The 23860-nt window shown below is 41.9% G+C and overlaps 1 protein-coding gene across 2 annotated transcripts in view; it reads right to left on the reverse strand.

Moving 5' to 3' along the window:
- Window positions 1-22973, reverse strand: part of bmp1a (bone morphogenetic protein 1a) — a 40931-nt gene extending 17958 nt beyond the window's left edge. Inside the window, exons 1-6 of one of the 2 annotated variants that reach the window (XM_084360301.1) lie at window positions 22720-22973; window positions 13243-13356; window positions 7754-7879; window positions 6260-6377; window positions 4666-4844; window positions 4307-4412 (exon numbers count right to left, since the gene is read on the reverse strand). In XM_084360301.1, coding sequence (XP_084216427.1) covers window positions 4307-4412; window positions 4666-4844; window positions 6260-6377; window positions 7754-7879; window positions 13243-13356; window positions 22720-22864 — 788 coding nt within the window. In that variant the 5' untranslated portion in view covers window positions 22865-22973. The remainder of the gene's footprint in view (window positions 1-4306; window positions 4413-4665; window positions 4845-6259; window positions 6378-7753; window positions 7880-13242; window positions 13357-22719) is intronic. The other variant, XM_084360302.1, reaches the window with a different exon arrangement.
- Window positions 22974-23860: the final 887 nt, after the last annotated feature.

The raw sequence follows: 23860 nt of genomic DNA on the forward strand, positions 1-23860 counted from the left end.
ATACACAGACAGGTTGTCGGGAAGCCACTCTGCAGTGAGCGTAGTGATGCTTTTTAAATTACACAGATGACTCAGAGGCTGATTCTGAATCAACTCCTCCCAAGAGGTCTTTTTTGGCTCCACAGTCACCCGACTGGTAAATAACACTTCAAATTAACCGCAGCCCAGGATGACTAGAGCATGAGCCCAGACTGACCGGGGTTTGTCATGGGTTTGTTTTCTAGTAAGATCCTTCTTTTGACGCCGGCACAACATCTGGAGGGGCTTCCTGTAGCATCGGGACGGAGTAGGGAATGAGGTCAGCTGGCGACAAAGTTTAGTGCTGTTATGACACATTCACAGTTCTGCTTTTACAATCAGGAGTTTCTCTGTGCAGCAATTTCCCAGCATCCAACAAATTCAATGTCAAATGTGGGTTCATCTGTCTCTCCACAGTTTAGGTTTTAAGACTTAAAGGAATAGTTCACTCTAGAACGAAATCCAGTCATTATCGATTCACCCTCATGCTGATGAGAAGTCCGGTGTAGTTTCTTATTCCTCAAAGTGCAACTGGAGACCCGCGGGGGTACCCTCCTGCAGCAAAAATCCATATAACAGGCGTAAATGGTGTCCGAGACGAAAAGGTCCATAAAACTACACAAAAACTTTGTAATATTCCTCCATAATGCTCGTCCGCTGCAATCCAAGTGTCCTGAAGTGGCGACATCCAGAGTTTACTCAAAACGACATCATTTAGTACATTTTTACAGCCTAAACAGTCACTATACTATATCTGCCTGGAGACACGCTCCCGTGTGCACGCGAGTCTCCCTCACAGCCATTTGCACTACGGAAGCCGCGCCAGACAAGAACGAGAACTCGTGATAGATACACACCGGTATTTACATCCTGCTGTGAGTGACCGAGCGACACACAAACGGGATCTGCCTGCACTAGTGATTTGAAACTTTGAAACTCACAACAGGATGTAAATACCGGTGTGTATCTATCGCGAGTCTCGTTCATCTTGTCTGGCATGGCTTCCGTAGTGCAAACGCTATGAGGGAGACTCGCGTGCACGCAGATATAGTATAGTGACTGTTTAGGCTAGAAAAATGTACTAAATGACGTCGTTTTGAGTAAACTCTGGATGTCGCCACTTCAGGACACTTGGATTGCAGTGGACGAGCAGTATGGAGGAATATTACAACGTTTTTGTGTAGTTTTATGGACCTTTTCGTCTCAGATGCCATTAACACTCGTTATATGGATTATTGCTGCCGGAAGGTACCCCTGCGGTTCTCCAGCTGCACTTTGAGGAATAAGAAACTACACCGGACTTCTCATCAGCATGAGGGTGAGTCGATAATGACTGAATTTCGTTCTAGAGTGAACTATTCCTTTAAGTACAATTAACATGAGTGACTTTCACTTTCGCCAAAATATTATCGTTACACAATATTTTCACTTTTTATGTATGACTTTTGAGGTTTTTTTTCAAAACTGATTACAAATTAGTCCTAGCAACTCTTACTGCATTGTTAACTCCCAAAAAAAAGTTTTCATATCGAGCAACATATCTGCCGATACTAGCATATACTCTTATTTTGAAAAGATGCACGCTGAGCTGGCGTGGCAGCAGAAGCAGGCGTGTTGATATTTAAAAAATTGGGGAATCAGTGACATACTAGCTACACATAATATTGTAGACTAGACTATTCTGTTGTGTCTGAAATTCATGCTTTTCACCTGTTATGTAACCCTCTAGACTCCAGGGCACCCATTCTACATTTCACTATAGTGCCCAGGAGCGTATATCATTATATAATAATAAAATATAATTATAAATATAATTATATAATTATAAAATGATTGTCAGTGTATTAAAGGTATAGTTGGTAATGTTGGAGAGCTAGCAAGATTTGAAAGTGGCACCTCGTCTAAGCTCCACCCCCTTCCCCCCCTCCCGTCAGTGCTCCGTCCAAAGCCCCGCCCCCACAAACTTGAACACGCATCAGACAGTCCAGAGGAGAGCCGTTAGCATTGGGCTAATACAAGCTACAAAAGTAGCTAAGTTGGCTAACGTTACATATTTCATAAAAATAACAAATCCCCCCGAAGCAAAACAAATAATTACCTGTCCAACAGAAAGACAGCAACCTCTGCATCACTTATGGAAGTGCTACTTTTGGCTGCATTTTCTCTGCCATTGTTGTCTCCTGCTAACTGTGCTAACTCTTCTTCTTCTGTTGTTTTATGGCTGTTGGCAAACAACTTTTAGGTGTGCATTACCGCCACCTTCTGACCTGGAGTGTGGATCTCCTGCTAACTCCATATGCAGTGTGCTGAATATATCCGGCAACACGTGACATGTGATGAGTGTGCGCAGGGAGGAGGGGGGGGGACAGAGGGGGGTGCAGGCAGGACGAGACATGAAGGCATCTGATTGGTTCTTTCAACTCGGACCGAGAGGGAGGGATTGGTCAGTTTTTACAGGCCTGCAGCTGCCACAGAGGTCTGATTTATTTCGTTCCGTTTTCTGAACACATTATGTATGGACTACTCTCAGGGTGGGAAGACCATTTCACCCAGTATAACAAAAAGTGTTTCTGAACAGGATTACCAACTATACCTTTAAAACACAAAAAAAATGAATAGTAGATACTTTAAGTTGTCATCAATAACGTAAAGATAATATCGTCTATCACGATTATTTGGGCAGGACAATATCGTGATATAAAACTCTGGATATTGCCCAAGCCTAGCTGATACTGATATATTTGTGAGAGGCTAATATCGGCCAACCAATATATCAGTCAGCTCTACACAGTTTATCAGTTATTTACCTGCTGACTGAAGTCTAAGATACACACATTTAGAGTGAATCTATTAACTGAGCCAGGGGAGCATGAGAAAGTCAGCAGAAATTTTCCTTCACATGTAAAGGAAACATTAATTGAGCCAATAAAACCTCCACTCACATTCTTTACCATATGTAGGAGATTATTAGTGGTTGACCTAAATTGTGCTTGCAGTGCAAAATATGGTGTATGTTCTAATACCTGAGTGTTATGAAGGTGCTAAAAAGCTTTGCAGCAGACAAATGTGTGAGTCCCTGTAGTGGCCAGGGGTGAACATCATGATACTAATCATCAAAGCCTCTTCAAAGGGCTTTTAGGAGCACAACGAGGTGATTCATAGTATGAAACCACAGCTTTTTACAAGAAGCTTCACATAACCTTGAAAGTGGCCTGCAGAAATTTGTTGTGATGAGGCAGGGCTACTGTTTGGGGGCTCCAGGACCGGTGCTGCTTTACTAGGGCTGCTGGTGCTGCAAAACCAGCAGGAACCGAGGAGCTGAGTCTTAATTTGAACAGGCTGTGGGAAGGAGCTGGCACTTTTACTATGGCTACCAGGATTTGGCTTTCACTTTACAGAAAAAAATAATACGAATCATTTAAGTAACCTTCAGAGACATTGGATTTTAATCACTGTTCAGAGCTTGTGTTCCTCCTGCCACAATGCTAATGCTTCAAAAGCCAGAATGGGAGTGAAAAGTGTAACTGATCCTGTTCTGGATGCCAGAACAGGTAAAATCTATTAAGCAACAGCTCAGCTAAATGTGAAGCTGCCAGATCCACTCTGATCCACTCTGAGTTTAAAGTGGTGAAGCTAAATGGAAGCTGACACGTCAGATTTCTTGCTACAAGTTACCTCACACAAGCGTATTCTCAATACACCAACAAGAAATTAAATCGTGTCCAAATATTACATAAATCACATTTGTGCTCCCTCTAGTCTCCCTAAAGCCCAATACAATGCGAGTACTGACTGTTGAAAAAAAAAAGGCCAGCCAAAAGAAACTTGGACAAGAGGAGGAGAGTCCTTAGTTGAAAATAGAAGCTTTTGTAGGAGCTACTTTATAAATATCCACTAAAGACCCACTTTTTCCCCAAGAAACTAGTTTCTATCTCTTTGAACTTAAACACAGACAGTAACGAAACAATTCAGCTCCAAGACAGATATTCAAGGAACAGTGAGCCTTTTCTAAGCTTGACGCCCTCGAGCTACATGTTTCTACTGGTGTATTATTGTGGAGAATTAAGTGTTTCATTCTTTGTTCTTTGGGAATCCTGCCACATTACTCAGCAGCAGCTCATGGTCACAGAGCTGGTGCGTTACAGATCTATATAAAAACCCTGTGAGCAGAGATGGAAAACAAGGGGATGGGTTAAAAGGTTGCAGCAGAGCGGGAAACAGCTGGGTCTGACTTGATCTAAGACTTCATGTCTGGGGCGTATGGCGTGGAACTTGGCTTGGCTCCTACCTGGAGAATGTATTCCTGGCATAGTGCATGATGCTGTCGAAGTCATAGACTTCTCCCAGAGAGTCCACCTCCCCCGGCTCCATCTTCAAAAAGTTATACTCTTGTCCTGTGAAAGAAAAAAAGGGAGAAGCACATTTGAAACATCAGGCTGAGTCATACTGTGAATCCTTATGTACGGATGTGGGTCAAAGGTAAAAACAGTTCTACTCTGACTGTAAAATGTATGATACAATACAGACAACAATAAACACTTTTGCAGGCAGAGGATGAGCGTGTACCCAACTGGTGTTTTTTTTTTACTTTTATTAATCTCTTACTGGACCTTTCCAACATTATTGCTGAGAGACCTGTGCTCCTACCTGGCTGAATGTTGTCCCTGATAATGCTGACGTGTTCGTCCCGGTCAGGTCGTGTGTGTTCATGCCAGAATCCGATCACATGACCCAACTCGTGCACCACAATGCCAAACTTGTCGCAGTTTTTCCCGATGGATATGGCCTGGGGGCCCCCTCCGCGACGGCCCACATAGGAGCAGCACCTTTGAATCAGCAGACACAGAGAGGCAGTGTTAATGAAGCCAAAAATATAGTGACTAGACTATTTAGTAAATTAAACTAACAAGCGAGTGGAAAATAAATAGGGAGGCCAAAAAAGTCATGTTTCCCAGGAAAAGGGAAGAAGGAATGTGTCTCTGGCTCTTTAATGAGTGCTAGCGCCTATATTTCAACATGTCTGCACATATATAGATGCTCATAATGAGGACGACATCATCTTAACAGCCTCTGGTCTGTTTTACAGGAGAGCCGTACGAGGCGACCCATCACCCACACATACAGCAGTGACATTCATTCATCAGTCTGCCAATGCAAATGCTGAGAGTGACGGTGGGAGCTGGCTGGCTGCAGCGCTCCATCGCAGCGTGACATGAAAGGTTCAGTGTGGGAGTCTGGAGGACGGGCACACACATCACGGCCCTGTGGGCCAGACTGCCGCTCTCTAATTACTGCGAGGCCAGCCAGGCTCTCCTGAGACACGCCTTGAACTTTGCACAGGACAGATGGGGGCCTGCTGAATATGCAGCAGAGTCAAGCGTTCCCACTGCTAACCACTGCCGCCTGCGTGGATAATGTCATCCCTGTTGCTCCAGGGGCCAGTTACCAGGCTAAAAATGGCTATCAACAGTTGGCTGGAAAAAGTTCAGTATCATGAGCTGCATCCGCTTTCTGTTAAGCTGTTGTGTTGAGTGATACATATCAGTGGGAGAGGTATATTGTGTGTAATGACATAATGGTTCCAGCTTGTGGTTGAAATCTGTGTGAGGTTAAAACATGGGAACTGGGAACATTTTCAGTTTGTGTGTCCCCTGGGAACCTCTGTAATACTTACTCCTAACAGCTCTGGCCTCTTTCCCCCCAATTCTCAAATTAATAGGTTTCACTGGTTTGCGTTCCCAACAGCAGCAAGTGGTTTGATTTGTAAACATTTCATCGTTAATTAAAAAAGCCCTGCACATCCAAACAGGTTGTCAATGGTCGCTTAGCAACAACGAGAGCCACAACCAGCACTTCCCGTGAGTATTGGTTTAAAGAAGAAATGCTGAGTGGACACTGAGCCCAACTTCAGTGGGTGAATAGGGTTACAGAGAGGCTAAGGAAGTTTCCCCCATGGGTGCAGTTGTGTACATGATGTATGTCAAAGTGCTCAGTGACGGATGCAGTGTGATGATGAGGCTTAGGAAACATTGAATGTCCGTCTCTCTCAGGACTGGCAGGGGGCTGAAATAACAACTCACACAGAGACTGCGAACAGAGAGGATGAACAATGGCGAAAGGCTGCTGAGCAGGAGGCAAGGAAAAGTGCTTAGGCGCTAAGTAATTAGCTGTAGATAACGAAGGCTCAACAGAGGATTGTTCCGTTCCTTCATGTGGGAGCTAAAAAACCCCACTGACTCACCCACATGGTCGGTAGGTGAAGACAATATAGCTCTCCTCCTGTGTCCTCTCAATAAAGGTCACACAGGTGTGCTTCTCCCAGTGCCGCATGGCTTGGCGGAATATAGCCCGCTGGCTGCCTGAATAGGAAGACAGAGAGGGGGAGATCAGTGGGGCTGACAAAAACACACTCACACACACAGTGTTTTATAGAAAAGAGGCGATGAATAGAAAAGGAGGCAGCTGGAAACAGCTTTGAGACATGGAGTTGGATAGAGACTTCCTGGAAATGAAGTCACAACAAGACCATTTTTCACTATATTTCTTGAGTTGTAATTTTGTTTTGATTATTTCGACAGTGCACCACATATTTTGCTTTTGAACAATTATTTTTGTTAAGGTGACATGGAAGGTTGACACGTTACAGCAGTATATTTCTTTATGTCTTTATTCATTTTGAGGAATTAGGAATAATGGTGCATTCAAGTGTCCCTCAGATGGTCCCATTTCCCGAATAAGGGAGTTGTTCTTTTATTTTCAGATGTGAAACAACGTCGAAGCTATAAAGAAGATCATACCTCCCAACATTTTGCTGTGAAAAAGAGGGAGATTTTCTGGGTAAATGGCCTTCCTTCAACGCCCCTGCACTCATATAACCCAACACTATGCAAAATGTATACAAAGCGTGATCAAAAGCCAATATCTAAAATTTACACGACAAAAGAGGAAGGCCCCACACCAGTTTGGAAACTTATTTCTTCATCTTGGGACCTGTCTACGCACGTCGGGCAGGGTCACTTGTGCATGCTCACCTTTTCCTCTAGGTCGGGTTGCCAGGTACCACAACACATATCCCACACAGAAACTAAGAAACACACATTTTATATGTATGACTATTATATCGTAAGATTAGTGGGAGAAATTACCAACCAGAAGCACAACGGGAGAAAAAGGGAGACTCCCGCAGAAATCGTAAGTGTTAGCAAATATGGAAGATGTGTAATTTATGGTTACAACCTAATACCATACAACTACAATGTGAGCAGAGAGTTGATATGCAACACACAAAATAAAAAGGTTCTTATCATGAACCAAACATTCACACACTTTCATCCACCATGATCCTACATGACATTAACTCGGCAAGTGAAAACTTCTGCGGACTTTCCCAGTTGTTGTTCCAACTTGAGGGGGTGTTCACTTAAATTTTCCCCAGGAAGAAAGTTCCTCTTGGTCATTCCGCCTCGACATGAGCGCACTATTACTCATTCAAAGATAGTGTCTCCACACTTTATTTCCCGCAATAATGTCCCCTTTCGATGGGGAAATATGTTGAATTACATAGGCAAGACACCATCAACAACCACACCCAGGAAAGATGTTTCATAGTTGTAAGAATGAGTGATTTCTGATTATGCATGCTACATTAGATCATATTCATTAACATATTATTTGTTAAAAAGCAGTGAGCAACTTATCTTCTCATAAAAAGGATCAGTAGATGATTGTTACTTACCACTGAAGTTACCGCTGATGACATAGGGGATAACACCTTCAGGCCAAACACGTTCAGGTCTGGAGGTTGCTGCCCTTTTCCTGCGGCGTGAACCTTGCCTATTTTGGCTACTCTGATTGGTGGATCCTGAAGATTTCAAATCAAGACAACAAAAACAAGAACATAAATGATTCGAATAATCTCTGGGTCTGACAGAGCAAATGTTTCTCGAGTGTTTTTCTCATAAAAGAGCAAAAACGCTTTACCTCGGATGACAGAAGAGGCTTTTTATCCTAACTACAGAACATTACACAAACTTTAATGCCATTCAGGAACTCTATAATTATTTCTCATTTCGGAAATTACATAAGAGAGACATTTGTTCAAATAACATTGTTCATCCTAATTTGTACAAATGAGTTTTATTGAAGTTGAATTCTTTCATCCTTTAAATTAATTTCCCCTCCTTAATGTCACTCAAACACACATAAATGCAGAGTTACCATGGAGACTAAGCTCCCACCTAAACCTGGTGATTAAAAGAGAAACATCCATATGTGAAGCACATATAGCACAATCCCCTTATGTGAACTTCATTGTGCTGCAGAACAGGCATAGTATACAGACTGAAGTATAAATATAACTAACATCAGCTGTTTAATCTTCTTTAGATGTAATCACATTTTATATAAGATGTTTGAACGGTTATAGAACAAAGGTGTGCCTCCCAAAGTTAAAAAACAATGTGTGCTTTTGTTGGTTTACAATTGATTTACTGACTGATGCAGCTGTGCAGTAAACATATGAAAAGGTTTTATCCAGTGACACAATTACTTTGGTTCCCATTATATTATATTACGACACTAAATAAACTAATACAAGCAGACAAAAGCTCCTCATGACCTGTTGTTGTTATATGACTGTCAAACTAACATTTACATTGTAACTCTAGACAAGGGATGGGACGATAAAAGATTTTTTTGCGGATTGAGATAAAAAAGACACCATAAGTCAATCATGGTAAATTTTCATTGTTGGAATAATTGTGAATCGAGATAATGGTGAATATCCTCACATGAATGACTTGAAAAAGCTGTCTATTTCGCTGATGTACGGTCCAACATTGGTTTCCTGATTTATTTTGAATTGCCTAAGCCTGTCTCCATGGCTGAGGGCACAAAAACAAGTTAAATCGAATGTGCAAATGCTGTTGGTTCCAAACTAAAAAACAACAGGGAGATGAGGTCACCACCATTTATTCATCTTTTATTGGTGGAGGAGGACCTTATGATTTATGATTACTTCAAGACTCTTGATTGTTTGTTTTTTCACTTAAAAAAATTAGCTTCCTCTTTGTGAAGCAATAAATAATATTTCTTTCCCAACAAAATGGTTGATGATTATCGGGATAATATTGCAAATTGCTATAATTTTGGTCTGATAATCAATTCATACCATTCTAGACAATGGAGCCAGACCAGTATATTATTGGCCAGTATTGGCCTATGGCAGATATATATTGATATTAGTGTATGTTGTCCAACTTGTGCCAACATGAAAACCTTTTAAGGGAGATTATAATGCAGGAAAAGATACTTTGAATAGTTTATAATTATTATGTTCAAGTTAAGTTTACTGTTTCAGGGAACTAATGTCATATCAGACAATAAAGTGTATCGTTAAACTGCCTTCTTTACATGTCTTTGTCTCCAGTTGACCAGATAACCACATTTGAGGGGTCATTGTAAAGTTGTGTTTATACTGGCTGATATATTAATACCAGAATTTTGTACTACTTAATATTGGCATCAGCTTCGAAAATCAAGTACACGTCTGGCTCTGATCTCAGACAACACATCTGGAAGTAAAAAGTCATTTCCAACATCAACATCCCTTTTCAACAGGGAACAGGGAACTACATAGAAAGACCGAGTTTAGAGACTGTGTGACCTTTGAGAGGAAATTAATGCTGACTTTTTATTTTGCAGGCCAAATAACATCATAATATAAACAGATCCCTTTTTTTAAAAGTAGAATCTTTTCCTTAGAAGGAGAAGGGTCAGTAAATGTGTGTCAGAGAGAAAACTTCAGCTTTCTGTTAACCAAAACTGACAATTACAGAGAAAGACCTTCAGATACAGTTTGTGCAGTTAATGAATTTACTGGGTGTTGGAAAGAAATTCATATAATGAACATTTATATAAGAAGACAATCTGCTGCTGTACCTTTATAATGTTCCTTCCAACTCTTTCACATTGGTAGGATAGGAATAGAAAACTTAAATGTGCTTCACAGGCTGCAGGTTTCTTTCCATATAAAGACTCCAGCAGCTGATTTCACTCCGTTTGTTATATTTGGGTGAAGGTGCTGAAGCTGGCAGTGTTTCATTTTAATGAAACCCTGCAGAATCCCCAAGGTACACTGATGCATGTCCTTGTCAGGAGTTATTAAATGATTAATTTAACATTTATTAAAACAATTAATTAACATGTTGACCTCGATCCACTGCGGAGTTTAATGTGATGGCTGCACAAACAGTAGAGTAGGGATTTCTGGCACCTACTTATTCATTGGTGTAAAGAAAAGGGAAACAGTAACACTTGTAGTATAATGAACTTCTTTATTGTAAGACATCACATGAGGCAGATGAAGGCCGTACACTGAAATGTACTTGTCTCACAATAAGGTTGTTCTTAAGTATCTGGTTTCAGGGTTTTTGTTCCATAACAAAACTTGAAGCTGTGCGACTATGAGCCCTCATCCTTTCTCACTTAATTTGATTTACAGTTTGCGGCAAGTTTTTTTGTTTTGAATTCCCTGGAACAATGTGTTCTGTCGAATTTCAGTCTGCGGGAGTAAATCTTAGCAGCCTGGCGAGATCAATTAGCACGTACACTTGTGCATGTGTTGAGAAAAAGTCAGATAACGGCCAAATCTGCTCAGTTAACTGATAAGATGAAGTGCTGGGGAGACAAAACTTGTGGAAGATGTGTTAATTACAATAATATGATTACATCTACCGCCTTCAGTCATAGTGAGACAGGGAAGGTTTGTAGGTCAAAAGGATTTATTATTATTCTGTTCAATTTATTTATCTTTACACCAAACGGCTCTGCTCTTTGATTAATGTAGGGGAGACAACATTTCGGATGCTACACCTGTAGCAACTAAGTTATGCATACAGCTGCTGCGTTCAGGTAAGGAGGCTGTGAGGTGAAGTGACAGACACATTGTTTGAATTTGTTAACACAAAACATGACCTCATAAGGCAGAAACAGTAATATGCAAATGTTACTACTCATTAGGATCCACACCTGTGAGGTGAAAGGTGACTTCATTACTGTGAGGAAATGCTGTGGCTATAGGTGGCTGATATAACAATTTTAGATTGATCGATCTTGAAAGGTGTTGTGTTCAGACAAAAGTACACTTCATCTTATAGGTTCGGAAATGTCATGGTAAGCAGGCATGGTGCTAATAACCTAGCAACATACTTCAAATTTCCTTGAAATTACCCCAAAAGTACCACATTAACTACCTCAAACGTTATTGAAATTTACACCAACATTATTTAATGATTACACTCTATTTCCTGATAAACAGTTAACAAATGGCTGCTAATTTCTTTAATACATTACCATGAAACTTCCATCTGGTTTCTGCTAAACTTCTGCTGATCATGCCATTTTCATTTCCAACAAGTTCCCATCTTACTTCCCCTCAGCAGGCCAATTAGTAAACTTTTAGGTAATTGTCGTGTTAACTTGGGGTAATTTCAAAGACATTTCAAATGTGTAACTTGGTTATAACCACCTACTTACCATGAATTTTGCGGACCTGTAAAATGAACTGACGTCCGGGTTTGGTCAGATCAACTGACACTGTGCTTTCAAGTTCTTTTATTGAAAATACAGTGACAATAAATAAATATAGTTCGAATCAGGCTTGGTTACAACTCTTTCGGACTAGGTCGGGGTTGGGCAGAAAAATGTAGCCCAAGCTGCACTCTATATCGGAGAGAAGCGTTATTTAATTTCCTTTTACTTCTGTTTCCACACTTCACATAATCTCACTGACTAGCAGGTCTGCACTTCTTTAACAAACCAACAGAGTGATGTGGCCAGCTACGTGGCTCTTCCTGAGGTGATGTATTGTAAATGATGCAACATAAGTTATAGCAGGCAGTTGCCAAAAAAGAACTCAACATCAGATGTTATCTTTTGGCTTCAGTTTCCAAGTTCAATCTAAACCCACCATCATCATTTTGACACGTGTATTAATGCAAGATTGTGCTTTAATGGTGCAAATGGAGACCATTTTAGGCTAGCTATAGTCTACAGAGCATTTCAAGTTTGAGAAAAAAAAAATTGATCATGTGTCAGTATTGGGATTAAATAGATTGTGATATTGTTTTTCAGCCAGATCACCCAAGCCTAGCTGTATCCATGTTTTATGTGTTTTTAAAAAGGTGCAACGTGGAAGAATTTTAGTTGAATACATTCACAAAATAACTAGAATTAAGAGAAATAACATTTTTACTTTATGACATGTGTTCTGTGTTGCAGAGATACTGAAGTTAGCATGCTAACCAGCTAGCTCAAGCCAGTTACAGTCCAAAGTTAGACCACTAGGTGCACAGCTAATTGAGCCAACTAGCTATCGGCAGCTCAAGTTAACAGTAGTTAGCTGTTTCTCTGGTCATATGCTGACCCCTATTTTTTATTTAATTCAAATATGTATTCAACAGCTGGCTAATTCTTACATATTGCACCTTTAAAGAACTTATGCAACTTCACTGACAGTGTTTTTCATTTTGGACACTAAAATAGCCTTTTCCACTACACAACAATTAGATGTGCAGTGACTAACCTGCTCAAGTGGACAAATGGCCATTCAGAGAGGTGAGTGTACACACAGTCTGTCTCTGTTGCAGTCTAGAGCAACCTCCCTGCCCTGGAGGTCACCATTTAGTCTAAAAATCAAATCTAAGCATCAGTGAAATGTTTCTTCTTCACGTTATGCTGCGTGAACAACAGCAAACTGACAACATTCAAGCACCAACAGCAACTTGCACATACTTGTTGGTTCATGCTCACCTATAGTTTATAGGATTGTGAAGCCTATTGGTCTCTGCTGACTCACAGCTGCTGCTTAAATACTGCTTTTCATTTTAAAAAGAACGTTTAACTTGACAAAGCCTGGCAATTACTGTCGAACACGGTAATACAGGTGTAGCAACGTGTACTGATAACATGGCAGTTGCAGGCGCAAACATTTAAAGAGAGCTAAAAAAAAAAAAACAGAGCTGATATCTGACAGGTGCTGCTGCCGAGAAAATATGAGCGGTTTGACAGTTTCACAGAGAGAAATGTAAATTTTTGCAAATAGAGTTATTCTTCCTCCACCATGTTCATTTCAGGATTTTTTGTTGCATTTTTATCTAAAGTGACAGGCCAAAACTCTCTGCCTTGGACCGTAATCCTGGGAGCAGTGCTTTCTTTTGTTGTTACCTGTGTCCGTGTGATTAACAGTGTAGACGGTTCTCTGAGCCAAATCTATTATTCTGTCCACTTTAAACGATCGGAGATCCTCCTCGTCCAGAGCAATGTCTCCCAGAAAGGCAACTGAAACAGACAAACAGAGGTGGCACATGTCAGACGACTGGAAGGCAACTCGACAACACAGAGCATCAAGTCTGAGCCTCCCAGTTGCCTCGAGCGTTTCCTGCCGCTCAGACGGAGTAGGATGCATGGAGGCCCAGTCAAAGCACTTGTGGAAGGCCTAGAGCATGTAACACACACACACACACACACACACACACACACACACACACACACACACACACACACACACACACACACACACACACACACACACACACACACACACACACACACACACACACACACACACACACACAAAAATATAATTTCATTTCTTTCTTGAGCCCATTTCCTTGCAGTCATATATAAATAGATTTGTGAAACAAAAATACTGTACGTCTGTTTGGATAACAGGAACGCTGCCTTCTCTGGACTCCAAATTATAGGATGGAAATGTAAGCAATATATCGCACGAGGCTTGTGAAGGTTCAAGCGATGAAAGGAGAGGTTGAACTCAGAAACCTCACATGATTAATTGAGCCATCCTCAATCCAGATGTCACCAAACAAAAGAGCTCACATTGTGTGCTGTGGCGTGCTTAGTTAATGAAAGCTATCAGATATGACACTGACACTATCTAAATGGAGTAATATGGGGCACCTTGAACAAGTAATAGCTCTTTAATGAGGCCATGGCGAGGGAAAAATAACCAAACAGTCCCACTTTATGAGGAATGTGCTTTATGGGATTCCTTACTAAATGCCCCATTTCTGTGGGGAATAAGCTAGGAGTCCTCTTAGAGACAGGGCGCTCAGTTTTACAGGCTTTTAACACCAGCACGTCTCTAGAATTTATGGCCCGGCTTGTATGCAGAAGTTGGGGGGAGAGGGTGGGGATGTTTGGGGTGAAGCAAGGGGGGGAGAGGGGTGGCACTGTAATCCGTGTTTGAACAGGAGATGATAACGAGAGGGGAAAGGAAGGGAAGGGAAGAGGAGAGAGGAGGAAGGAACCGCAGCTCTGAATAGGGAAGGCAGATGTGCAGCAGAAAGAAAATGACAGCCTTCTGGATGTGTGTTTGGAGGTTAGTGTGGTTGAGGGGAGACCAAGAAGCCGGGAGAACCGCTAAGATGTAGAGTTAATGGGAGTGATTTACAGAGGTTGTGTTCGTCAGACGTTTTGAATCTGTAAATCTTCAACTCGACACAAGCCACCCTTACTGTGAAACACAAGAAAACTCATCATGTGCTGATAAACTTGATTTTATTTCACTCCCAGACAACTCATAGCTTCTTTCTTTTCTTTTCCGTGACAAAAACATCCACAAGGAACGTCTTTTATCTCCTGCAGTCACATAAAAGTTTGAGGCAAGAGAAAAAGAGATGAGACGCACAATAGAGACAAAGACAAAAAGCACTTGGCCCGCATTCCCTATTCACCAGAGGAGTATTATTGAAACAATGTGGAGTTGGCTTCGGTACATTCAGGCCAGTCTTCCACCCTGCAGGTCGTGGAGGACGCACAGCATAATGACTGTGTTTGGGATTAGAGGCTAATGACAGCAATAAGAGAAGGTGTAGATCACTGCTAGCGAGACAGGGCACGCACAGAGGACAGGTTTAAATTCCAGAGGTCACAGGGATCCTCTAATTTGTGCTCACAAAAAAACAAACACTAATTCACTCCAAATCCTTCAGACACAAAACAGACGACTCAGAATCAGCACGCATGCTGACAGACACTGCCAAAAACAGCAGAGATAAGGGGAAGCTACCAGATGTCGTGCAGTATAGGATGGATAGGCTGACAACAGAAGGACATTTTTCTCTTTTATCTTCACATTTTTATATGATTTCCCAGAACTGGCTTAGCGCTGAGAAGAACAGGCAGTACACTAACAATGAATTACAAGTTGCTGTCAAATGCGCTGAGAAAAACTATTCAAAAGAATTCTATGAAGCTCTTTTTCACCCTGACTAACTGAGGAAAATCTAGAATAATTCAAGGACGTTTCTTTTGACATATAGAGTCAATTTGCACGTATAAGAAGTGTTATGCACAGGCCGTGACCAAATAACGAGGTTCAGGTTTTCCTCCCACCCCCATGAGGTTCACAGAAGGCTGTGCTCTCTGCCCAATCATCCACCACTGTGCCGAAGACAGGCCGGTTAATCCGCAGTGTCATTGTTCTCAGACAACAGTGGAGATTGAAGTGAGCAAATGCACGGCCCGGCGGCATTAGGGACTCATTTCCCCCGGGCGCAGCAGTCGTCCTGGAGACGCTGTTGCAGGTTTATGGAAAGACTCACAGGGATTGTGAATTAATCCCCTTGTCTCCTGGCTTTAATTATCCACAGACACACGGTTTTAAGAATCTTTTGTATACAACTCTGGGCTTGGATTGAGGACAGGCTATGGAGAAAGGTGATAAACTCATCTAGAGCGCTGTGATGATATGAAGAACAAACACGGAGAGGCTCATGTGTTGTACTGTAGATTAAAGCCCAGTGAATGTGGCAGATGGCAAGTGATCACTGTAGAGTACAGTGCTGCATCTCTTTCCAAACATTATTCATTACCTAAATGACAACAGCTGCAGCTATAATATTAATATCTGTGCAGAATAGATAGGTAATCACTCTCTGTAGCTGTTCTTGTCAAGTCCCTTTATAGACAGACACAACGACAAAAGGAAGGAATTTAAGTTTAAGTGCAAATCTATACATATACACATACATGAGAATAAAAATGATGATTTTTGATTAAATGTTGAACATATTACATGTGTGATAGTCCAAACTCCCCCCCCCCGCCAGTGAATTTTTCTAAATTAATCTAAACCATCATAATCCTTCTCATCTCAGACTGCCCCCATCAATCAGCGTATCCAGTCAGATTACACATGAGATCTCAATCAAATTAATCCCATTGATTCGTGTAATGCCCTGGCCTCGACCCCGGTGTCAAATACTGCACGACTATTCCCATAAATCTCCTTCCGTGAACACCAGACCACGACATCTGCCACTGAAACCTGCACAAACATCAATACTAAGCCTAAACAGACTTTAACACCAGCCTATATTTAGCAGGCCAGCTCCACTGCAAGGCCACGGTTTGCTCCTCCGCTGTGCTCATAGAGACGTCGACGACAGCCTATACAGGACCTAATGATGAGGGATGAGAAAGCCTGGCCAATATGTAAGCCTGGAATGCATCACAATACCCTGGCACCGCCTTTCACAGCCTGTGTTTGGAAACAAACGCTGCATTTGAATTCCAATAGAGGCCAATAGTGTATTACGTTAAGGTGATTAGCATCTGATGACAGTGTAAGTATCACTTTTCAGGTTTCGTTCTGCCACATGCTGGCCAGTACAGCCACTGTCCCTGCAAACACACCATGGAAAAAAGTAGCAAAGTCTGCGAAACATGAATATGGAGATAAAAAGAAGAAGAAGGAAAAAAAAGATTAATTGCATTATGCGGGACTGTTGTCGTGTAAATATGCTACCTCTCTCCTCTGTAAAAAACAACACCAGCTGTTATTTCTTCAGCAAATGCTTACCTTGACATTTCCTAAAACTGCAATTTGAGCTCAAGGCAAGAGAGGGAAAAAAATCTACTTATCTGCACTCTGCTCATTTCAAAAAGTTAACGAAGGTATAATTAGGAGAGAGATCTTGGCAAAGTCTCAAGCTACTGCCTGAGATTCAGGTAATTATTTTCCAATAAACATAAACGTGAAGTCTAATCAGCCAACAGCTGAGATCAAGACAGAGTTACTGTCACCACACGGCAGCTTCAGTCTTATTATTGACAAAATGCTTCAGATGCAAAGGGCACACAGCGAGAGGCTGCCTCTCCTTTAACATTTCACACTCCATCAAGCCCATTAGCAGATTGGATTTCCCTGCTCATCCCCGCCACTGATTACTGATATACCCTACTGCCAGTCGAACCCCCTGTAATGACTCATCAGCTTGCCAGCCATTTGTCTTTTTTTTTTTTTATGTCAACGATACATAGTATTAGAGCTCCTTACATGGATGAATAATTCATCGGGTTTCACCGCTGACAAAACTTATTATTCATATTTTTGGTTGAGACAGAAGACTAACACATACTCAACCAGTCTGGTGTGAGGAAAGAGACGGTTTTTCTCAGAACACATGTCGAAAGACAAGTGTAAACTATCTTGTGGATGACTAAATCTGGAAGATATCTTCAACCCTCATCACTTTCCACAAATAACAGCTGAAAAAAAAACACCTTAAGTATTCAAAACAGGTGGAGAAAAACAGAAAAACAATTCTTCCAAATGAACAGCAACGTAGCGGCGATGAATTATGTAGAAAAAACAAACTGTGAATAATGAAGAAGTGACTGTTAAGCTGTTCATTATGGCAGGCTAATTGGGCATCTTTTGTGCCGTTTAAATGAGCTCTCCCAAAGCATTTGTTGTAACTTGGGCTCCGTACTCAGACTTGGTATTAATGTAATGCAAGATTAGTTATTACTTAGCTCTGACAACAAACATATTGTTCCAACTAATGCACCAAGATCGTGCCAATAGATCGGTTCCCTAATCACCTGAACCCTGCGGAGAGAGAAGTGGCAGGAGTCCTGTAATGTAAAAAAAACACCCTGCGTGGGCTCGGCTATGCAACCTGAATACCATGATAAAAGAAAAGCATCTGCTTAAGTGTTGCTTAAAGGCCCAATCATGAGCTCAACAGACAGCCCCATCACATTGTCAGAGCAGGGCTAAGGGATAATGAGTGTCATCTGTTCTGAGCTGCCATTTTCAGAGAACCCCAAGGAACGAATAAAACCAAACTTGCTGTGAAACGAGGCAATTCACAAAAACACACAACACAACCCACAACCCCAAGTTAAAAAATTCATGTTGACGCTTTTTAGCAGACAACTGTTTTAAATCTGAGCATCGAATAATAAATCTCTCATGCGCAGAGACTGTCTGATGAATTGTTCCAACAATTCATCGCAATGTCTTTTCAGAAGCCCTCAAAGGATAAGTTCACCCCTAAATGGACGTCATTAAAGTAAAAAGCTGGCGTTCATACTTGAAACTTGCGGTCAGCATCAATTCAAACAATATGGAACCAAATCATTGTGCTTTTGTTTATACACTTAAAAACCTCAGCATGTGTAATTTTAACACACATTACGCTACAATTTTTCTGTTTACATTTTGGGTAAAGGATGACTATTTAAGGCAGGTCGTAAAATTGGATTATTTAAAGGATAAGTTCACCGGAAACTGACATGCTGTGTTTCTACACCCTCCCCCATGCAGATTGAAAGTCGGTAGTCCACGAAACATTTCTGGAGCTTCTCAGCAAAACGGGGATGCAGCATTCTCCTAAACAACTGAAGTACGTAGATGGGGACTTGTTTTAAAACATAAAGAACCACTTTAAAAAACATAAAATGGCTCTGTGTAGCTTGTCCAATGTAATCCAAGTCTCTGCAAGCCCCAAGATCCCTAATTGACTTTTTAAAAAAAATACATTAGCGCACATGCAGTCTGAAGTGAGCACTTGAGCTCGACAGCAGGTCAAGCGTGTAAATAAAGTTTTTTCAAATCACTTTGGGATCTAGGGGCTTCCAAAGACACTGGACAAGCTGTATGGAGCTATTTTGTTTGTTTTGTCTGTTTTTTTCCTTCAACATTTTAAAACAAGTTCCCATCTACTCTAATGTTGCAATGCTGTTCTGCTGTGAAGCTTCAGAAATGTGGGCTATAAGGCTTTGCCTGACTTTCCATCAGGGTGAGTAGATAAAGACTGAATTTAAATTTTTTGGGTGAACTTATCCTTTAACGGCAAGTGAGTGACCCATCAGTGAATAAAAACTAGACCAAGCTCGGAAAAAAATATCCAGCTGTTGTATTTCAAGTGACCAAGCAGTCAAGGCCGACATTGAGTGGTGAGAGGAAAGTCTAATTTTGTTGACAGCGACCATATCTTAAGAGGCAGCAAGCAGATTGTGGATAACCGACTAAGACCCCTCGTGAATGGCCTGCACTCACCCCACCTGGCCTGGTGCAGTACTGTGCAACTGGCCTGCCCTCCACCTTTTCAGCCGCACTTTCCCTTGGCACGAGGTGAATGACCTACAGTCTGTGTAAAGTGTCTGAGCCAGTCAGAGGAGAGAGCAGGGGGGCACGGGCAGATGAGAAAAAAACACTTGCATAAGAGAGGAAAGGACAGGACGGGGGTGTTCAGGTCGTCCTGTCTGCAGCACTCAAACACAAAAGCATCAGAAGGGTGAACGTGAACAAGTGACGGCACAGACAGACAGAACAACATTGTCACAAGAGTCTTATATAGATTAAGCTGTCTGCTCCATGAATGGATGCATACATACACGTCTGTGTTTTCCCGATTATCATCTAAGCAGGGCAGACAATGTGCCAACTGGTTCTCATCCATTTTTCATTTTCAAAATGAGTGGCTCTAATCTCAGTGGGTTGTTTCGAGTCTTAAATGACTTCCTGGGATGCTGCCAAGTTTGGAGTTCTGCAAACTAAGGAATTTTCCACTGGTTAACTTCCCAAATAGATGGAACTACTTCAGAGTTATTGCACTGCTCGCTTCAATCAATGCACATTTCTATCATTTCTGGTTTAGTGAGGAGTGATTTAAAGGGAAACTCCACCAATTTTCCGTATTATACGTGTATACATGTATATATGTTATACAGGTCTAGAGTACTGCTACAAAAAAATAGACTTTTGTGGCTCCAGATGAAGCTGAATATAATTGCCTCCAGTGATGTCACTAAGTGGCGAAGTTGCATTGTGGGTAATGTAGGCAGCAGATTTTGAAAAGGAAGAAGAATGCGTGAAATAAAAAAGTTGACATCTCTGGTTCTCCTGTATCGATTTTGATCATTTCTGTTTATTGTTATAAAAATTGTGCTAGCGCTAGACCAGTGGACTGCTTTTCAAAACCTGTCACCTACATTTCCCGCAATGCAACTTAGCCACTGAGTGACATCACTGGAGACAATTTATGAGATTAGATGCAGCTTCCTCTGGAGCCACAAAAGGCTTTATACTACTTTTTTCACATATGTAGTACTACTCCCCAAAACCTGTAAAAAAATTAATAATTGTAAAATCGTGGAGTTACCCTTTGATCCTTTGTAAATGTGAGCATTTTCAAGGGATTAGCTGTTGAGGAGTGGCACACATGTTGTGGCAAGAAATGAAGAAATTACTTCATAATTCAGCAGAGTACTACGTAGAAAATTCAGTAAAAAGGTCACTGCTTTACTCATCAACATCACTTGTCATCTTGAACGGGAATCATTTTCAAAACATATGTCCTTCATTCATTTAGTTAAAATCCTGACATTCAGTAAGCGTTAAGCAAGGACAGCCACACAGAGGACAAGCATAAAATAAACTCCCCACAGAGCATTCCTGGATCAGAAACTTCAGCCGGGCGTAAGCACTTTCCTAGGCGGAAGCAGCATGACATAAAAATGCTGACCCCGAGGCCACAGAAAGCGATCAAATACACCGAGTTCAGCGTGTGCTTGAAAAATGAGAGAAAAACCCCCAGAGGAGATCAATAATCCAAGAATAATCGAGTCCACACCGGTTATAGATACTAGCATGGCACTGTAAAGTGAAAAACGTTGTCTCTGGTGTGTTGCAACAGAGTGCTGGAGGAAGAGAAGGGAGTAAAAAAGGGAGAGCTGTTGGATATTTTGCCGCTTAGTAGGAAGGAGAAAAGCAGGTGGGTGTTGGAAGAGCTGCAGACTGGGAGGGTTACAGAGAGTGGGAGTTTGTACTTGTGTGACCGTCTCCCAACCACCTGTCTGCAGACATGCCCAGAGGAAACCATAAACAAAAGTGTACTCCATTCAAATCACACTTAAGACTGGATCACTAATAATGACAACATCCTCACAAACACGACAGGAGTGGAGATCGTCATCAAGTGTCCCTGATGAGACATTCCCATTAAATATCAACGATTTCTCGGAATGTCATTTGCGATACAAACACAGCGTCATCAAGCCTCCGTCATACTTAAGAAATCATCTGAACACCGCATCCATGTCCAGTGAATCCTGACAAGTGATACAAATCCATCCCGTATGACTCAAATTAAACAGTGATGCCCAAACAGGAAGCAACATCTCCACTGACGTGACGCGGTTCATCTGCAGCCTGACCTTTGTCATGTTTATGTAAAGCCACAACACTCCTGAAGCACAATCTTTACGTCTCCCTCGACACTTTCGCTTCTTCTCACGGTGGGGGAAGAAAAGATGGAGAAAACATTCAGGCAGGTAGCATTTTACTCTCGACCACCGCATCAGAAACTGTCAAATGCCAAATCAGTAAGCACTTCCAGGACTTTAGAGGTCATTTCGACTGAAGCCAACTCTCTCTATCTGTAACCTGAATACTTTCACCAGATGGAAAACACAATCTGTTCAAACTCCCCCAAAGGGATTTGGCAAGACAGTGAGTTCACAGTACACGTGTACACACACACACACACACACATATAGATATATATTAAAAGAAACGATTACAATGACAAGTCAGATACGTTTATGCCAAATAATGTGAAAATATGCAGGTCTCACCAGAGCAGAAAAGACGCAGACATGTTTATACCTTGAGACAACAGCCAACAGAATTATGTGTGCATAATTTCTGAGCTCCACTGTACTCTCCTCTCTCCCCTCCTCCACTTTGTTTTAGTGAACAGCCGGTGGAAAAAAAAGAAGAAGAGAAGAGACTATGTGTGCAGTGACAAAAAAAAAAAAAAAGAAAAACACCAGAAAGGGAGCACAAGTCTTCAAAAATCAAAGTGTAGATTTCCTTTGTTTCCCTCACAGCTTTTTAATAACACCCAGCAAAGACAGCCTGCTGGAGCTACATGATCACATTCTGGAGAACAAAAGTGGATTTGTAACTTTTCAAACAAGCACTTGAGCCAAAACTTTTCGTGTGGAGAAACGTATTCAGACACTCATCCTCTTTCTATTTTTATTTTTTTTTTATTTCCATTCTCACAATCCGTGCAGCCGGACTGGGTTTATCCCAGGCGACTCAGTGTGTGTGTGCTTCAAATGTTTCAAACTGCACAAACTATGTCACTCAGTGCAAAACAAATGCACAAAACGTTCTCTCGAGCCTTTTAAAAACTACATCCACACACTGTCATCTCTCTCTGGAAGACCAAAAGAAAGCGGGGTTTTTTTTCTCTCTTCTCGATCTCTGCAAGCAAGCTCCACAAACAGATTCGTGGCATGTTTCTACCTCCACATAAAAAAGGTGAATCACACAGCGTAGTACAGGAGAGAGAGAGAGAAAAAGGGGGAAAAAAATCTCACCAGCTTTACAGGGATCCTTATAGTCGATCGCCTCTGATGTGGCAGTGGGCTCCACATAGTAGCCTGGATCAATCGCCTCCAAATCGATCGCCAATATCACGCCGAGACAGTATAGGAGAAACAAACATCTCGCCGTGAGATCCATTATTGTGGTGGGGGAGACGGCGAAAGGCGAGGGATAAAGGTAAAGGAAGAGAGAGGGACGAGAGAGGGACAGAGAGAGAGACAGAGAGAGAGAGAGAGAGAGAGAGGGAGAGAGAGAGCGAGAAGAGTGAGTGAGAGAGAGGGAGAGAGAGAGAGAAAATGGGAGGTTTTTGGGGGAAACGAGATCCCTCCAGAGGGCGGGTTTTAAATCCAGCCTCTCTCCGGTGTCTTCTTGGCTCTGGGGGCAGTGATTTCTGTCCTCCTAGCCGGAGCTTCGGGCTCACAGCGCAGAGGAGTACTGCCGGAGAAACTTTGATGATATGGCAGCTCCACAGGGGCGAACATGGCCTTTTACTCGGAGATGCCCCCGTGCATTTTTATCTCTCCCTCGGCGCTCCATCCTTGAAGAGCCTATAAACGGGTCCACTAGATGTTATCTCCCCTGCGAAGATTGAATGGTGAAAGTGTCCCCCCAGCCCTCTCTTTGTAGTTACAGAGCGATGGTAAATGGACCAAAGTACACACACCATCATATTCGGCTCCCCGAGGCACGAGCTTGTTTAAAACAAACCCCGTGGCGTTAAATTTAACCTCTAATGTCGTGTAAAAGTGTGTTAAATTCAAAAGTTAAAACCAAACTGGACTTACATCACATCTGAGGCTTATTGTTTACAGTTTAATCCAACTCGTAAACTCCTTCGGTTCATTTGTCAGTTTAACGCACGAGACGGCCTGGCAGAAAAGCGCGCACTATTTTCTTTTTTTTTTTTTTTTTTGATTATTCACACGTGCGCACTCCAGGCGTCCTCTCGCGCTATCACACGCACACGAGTGCACGGACACACACACAAACAAACAAACAAGCCGAGCGTGACCTCTGCGGAACACTCGCATATGAGGAGTCACGAGCTCCCTGAAGTGAACAGAGCGCCACCTGTTGGTGATGCACGGCACATCACACGAAGAGAAAGTCAGACATGGAGGTCGGGTTGGGTTA

This window comes from Pagrus pagrus (genome assembly GCF_965226575.1).
Source record: "Pagrus pagrus genome assembly, chromosome: 8".
Classification (NCBI taxonomy): Eukaryota; Metazoa; Chordata; class Actinopteri; order Spariformes; family Sparidae; genus Pagrus; species Pagrus pagrus.